This window comes from Juglans regia, chromosome 6 (assembly GCF_001411555.2).
Source record: "Juglans regia cultivar Chandler chromosome 6, Walnut 2.0, whole genome shotgun sequence".
Classification (NCBI taxonomy): Eukaryota; Viridiplantae; Streptophyta; class Magnoliopsida; order Fagales; family Juglandaceae; genus Juglans; species Juglans regia.
Genome location: NC_049906.1, coordinates 34,022,829 through 34,026,373, shown reverse-complemented (window position 1 = coordinate 34,026,373; position 3,545 = coordinate 34,022,829). Strand labels below are relative to the sequence as shown.

The following is a 3,545-nucleotide window of genomic DNA, read 5'->3' as shown; positions in this document are numbered from 1 at the left end:
AAACTTTTTTACTAAAAACAAATTTTAAAAAAAAAAAAATTGCAAATTGCAACAAAAAGATCTACCAGATCATCTTCATCTTGCACTTTAGGGTTCAAAACCCCCACCTGAGCCCAAACTCACCCACAAAAACCAAATTTTCAACCAGATTTTTCCACTTCTTTAATAAAGTACACTTAAGATGCTCTAGTTAGTACACTTGTTTTCAGTGTTTTAACTACTACTCTTTTGTGTCCAAACGAGTAAAACAAAGAGCTAAAACAGATGGGGGCCAGGGAACAGAATTTACACCAAGCTTGTCACCTAAAACTAGAGCAAGTGGTTTGAAGGATGTTTTGGGGAGAGGAGTGTTGTAATGGGATCTGGACAGCAAGAGTCATGCTCGGAATGGGTTTTCTCACATGGGTTGTGCAACAAAGGGATCATGCACGATGCGTGCTTGCCTTAGAACATGCAAACATTCAAAGCTTGCTGCAGCCAGCCAGCCATTGTCAAACAACATATATGTCTTTTGACCCTTATCATTTCACTTCACAAGTTGGCGAATTTGCTAGCTCTAATTCGATGATCCCTTCCCCACTTCACAAGTAGTCCCAAAGATAAATTTCTTTATCCTTGTTCGTACTGAGATCAGAAACCAAACTTGGGTTTTAAAGATTATCCACGTACGTTTACAAGGACAACCAGTAACATTTAAACAAAGCAAATGACCTGATTGGGCGGTAAAAAATACTAATATTTCTCTAATCTTCTTTCTTTCCCCTATAATTTTTGTATTGAGGATAAGATCAGGGCTCCCACATGTTATGAACTCCACCCAAACGGCTTCCAATATCAAGGAAGAAAATGAATATATAGTAATTGCTAGTAGTTTTAGAGAGAGAGAAGAGAGAGAGAGAGAGAGAGGCCCCCCAAAAAACTACGCCCAAATTCTCTTTGCTAAGTTGACACGTGCCTGCAGAACGAACAGTAGGGCCTAATTCCTTCATCTATATATATCCACCCGTTCCCATACTCACTGCAAAACCAAAGAACTGCACACTCAAGCACAAAGCCACGCACAAGCCTATTTTGTACATCCTGATCATCCCTCTCATTAACCCCTCCTATTAAACTTTATTCTCTCAGAAAAGGCTATCATGTGTAACCCAAATCCATCTGCTCCCAAGAAAACCCATTCCGTAAATCTCAATCAATCCACGGATCTTCAGCTTGATGACGAAGAACTTCAAAGGTGGCCAACTCCTCCTGAGGTAAAAATGGAAAAAAGATCCATGCACACCCCCCATTTTCGTGATGACATATATAAAACAAACATATACCAATACATGCATACATACATACATATATATATGTATACATGTATACATACATATTGCTAAGACGACAAGTTGAGAACAGTAATGATCGATAAAGATAGCTATCAAAATACACTCATTTTTGCAGGAACTAATTTACTTTGGTTTCCAATATTCAGGCCTTGGAAGAAATCAAAGCCATCGGGAAGATCTCAGGCCCAACGGCCATCACAGGTCTACTTCTATATTCAAGGGCCATGATCTCCATGCTTTTTCTTGGCTATCTTGGAGAACTTGAGCTCGCTGGAGGATCTCTCTCTATTGGCTTCGCCAACATCACCGGCTACTCTGTTATCTCCGGTTTGGCCATGGGAATGGAGCCCATCTGTGGACAAGCTTACGGTGCAAAACAATGGAAGCTTCTTGGCTTAACTTCTCAAAGGACAGTCCTTCTACTCCTCTCCACCTCCATTCCCATCTCTTTCATGTGGCTAAACATGAAGAGAATCCTCTTGTGGTGCGGCCAAGACGAAGAAATATCTTCCGTGGCCCATTCTTTCATTCTCTTCTCCATTCCAGACCTCTTCTTCCTTTCGCTACTTCATCCTCTTAGAATCTATCTAAGGACTCAAAGCATCACATTACCATTAACTTACTGTTCAGCCCTCTCTGTTCTCCTTCACGTCCCCATAAATTTCCTTCTAGTCTTCCATTTCAAGATGGGTATTGCAGGGGTTGCCATAGCAATGGTCTGGACCAATCTCAATCTCTTCCTCCTACTTTCTTCCTTCGTATATTTCTCCGGTGTGTATAAAGACTCGTGGGTGTGTCCGAGCATGGATTGCCTTCGAGGTTGGTCGTCTTTGCTCGCCCTGGCGATCCCAACTTGCATCTCCGTTTGCCTTGAATGGTGGTGGTACGAGTTCATGATAATGCTGTGCGGTCTTCTAGTCAACCCGAAAGCAACCATTGCATCCATGGGAATCCTCATACAAACGACCTCTCTAGTCTACGTCTTTCCCTCTGCTCTTAGTCTTGGAGTTTCCACAAGAGTTGGGAACGAACTCGGCGCAAACCGCCCAGCTAAAGCCAGAATTTCCATGATTGTTTCACTAGTTTGTGCAATCGTTTTGGGCCTCAGTGCCATGCTGTTCACAACCTTGATGAGGCATCAGTGGGGTCGATTCTTCACAAGCGACTCTGAAATTCTCGAACTTACTGCAATTGCATTGCCAGTCGCCGGGCTATGCGAGCTTGGAAATTGCCCACAAACCACCGGCTGTGGAGTTTTGAGAGGGAGCGCAAGGCCAACTATTGGGGCAAACATCAATTTGGGGTCATTTTATTTGGTGGGTATGCCTGTGGCCATCTTCTTGGGGTTTGTGGTGAAAATGGGGTTCGCCGGGCTGTGGCTGGGCTTGCTTGCAGCACAGGCATCCTGTGCCCTGCTCATGATGTATGTCCTCTGCAGAACAGATTGGACGGTTCAAGTAGAGAGAGCAAGAGAACTCACACAAACATGTACCAAGTCTTCTCCAGCTTTGCCAATATCATCATCAACACCAGATCAGTCTAACACCAAGAAATCCATCAGCAGTAAGGCTAATCTTGAAGAGATACTCTGCGTTGGTAATGAGTTTGTGAAGTCAACCTCACCTGAAACAGACCCTCTGATCTGTAATAGACAAACCGTGCATTGAGGAAATTTTCACCTCCCCATTTTTGCCCCCCCAAACTGAGCTGATGTGAAAGTTAAACATTAATTGTAATTAGATTAGAACTCTTTCTTATGTTTGACCTTTTTTTCCAAAGTTGTTGTATTAATAAAAACAGAAATCTGTAGAATAGAATCAAAATACATACATCTGTTCTCCATACTCGGCATTGTGACTCCGTCTGTCGGCAAGTGTGCGTGTCTGTGAGAGAGAGAGAGAGAGAGGGTTAAGCTGTCGGATGTTTTTGAGGCCTGGGAAAAAGAATCTACCTTTCCTGTTGTTTCTTTCCATATTAGGCAAACATCTTGACTACCTAAAAGGGAAAAATTAGCATAATCCACTGCAAACTAGGGCTAAAAACAATCCCATACCTTAAAAACTGTTGCTATACGTCATCATGTAGGATGTAGCAGTACCATACAATAGAATCCTAGCCCTCACCTACGTACGTACGTAACTATAACCAGTACGTACATGATCATGATAACATGAAGATTAATACAAAGAAGAATGCAGAAATTTATTACTACAA

At 42.3% G+C, this 3,545-nt stretch overlaps 1 protein-coding gene across 1 annotated transcript; it reads left to right on the top strand.

The window, feature by feature from the left end:
- Positions 1-975: 975 nt before the first annotated feature.
- Positions 976-3,024, top strand: LOC108981730 (protein DETOXIFICATION 48-like). Its single transcript, XM_018952978.2, has 2 exons — positions 976-1,253; positions 1,478-3,024. Exons 1-2 carry the CDS (start codon positions 1,140-1,142, stop codon positions 2,996-2,998), a joined length of 1,635 nt encoding a protein of 544 aa, XP_018808523.1. The 5' UTR covers positions 976-1,139; the 3' UTR covers positions 2,999-3,024.
- Positions 3,025-3,545: the final 521 nt, after the last annotated feature.

Coding starts and splice junctions, on each gene's coding strand:
- LOC108981730 (XM_018952978.2), top strand. CDS start 1,140: ATGTGTAACCCAAATCCATCTGCTCCCAAGAAAACCCATTCCGTAAAT. Junction 1,254..1,477: donor GGTGGCCAACTCCTCCTGAG/GTAAAAATGGAA, acceptor TCCAATATTCAG/GCCTTGGAAGAAATCAAAGC.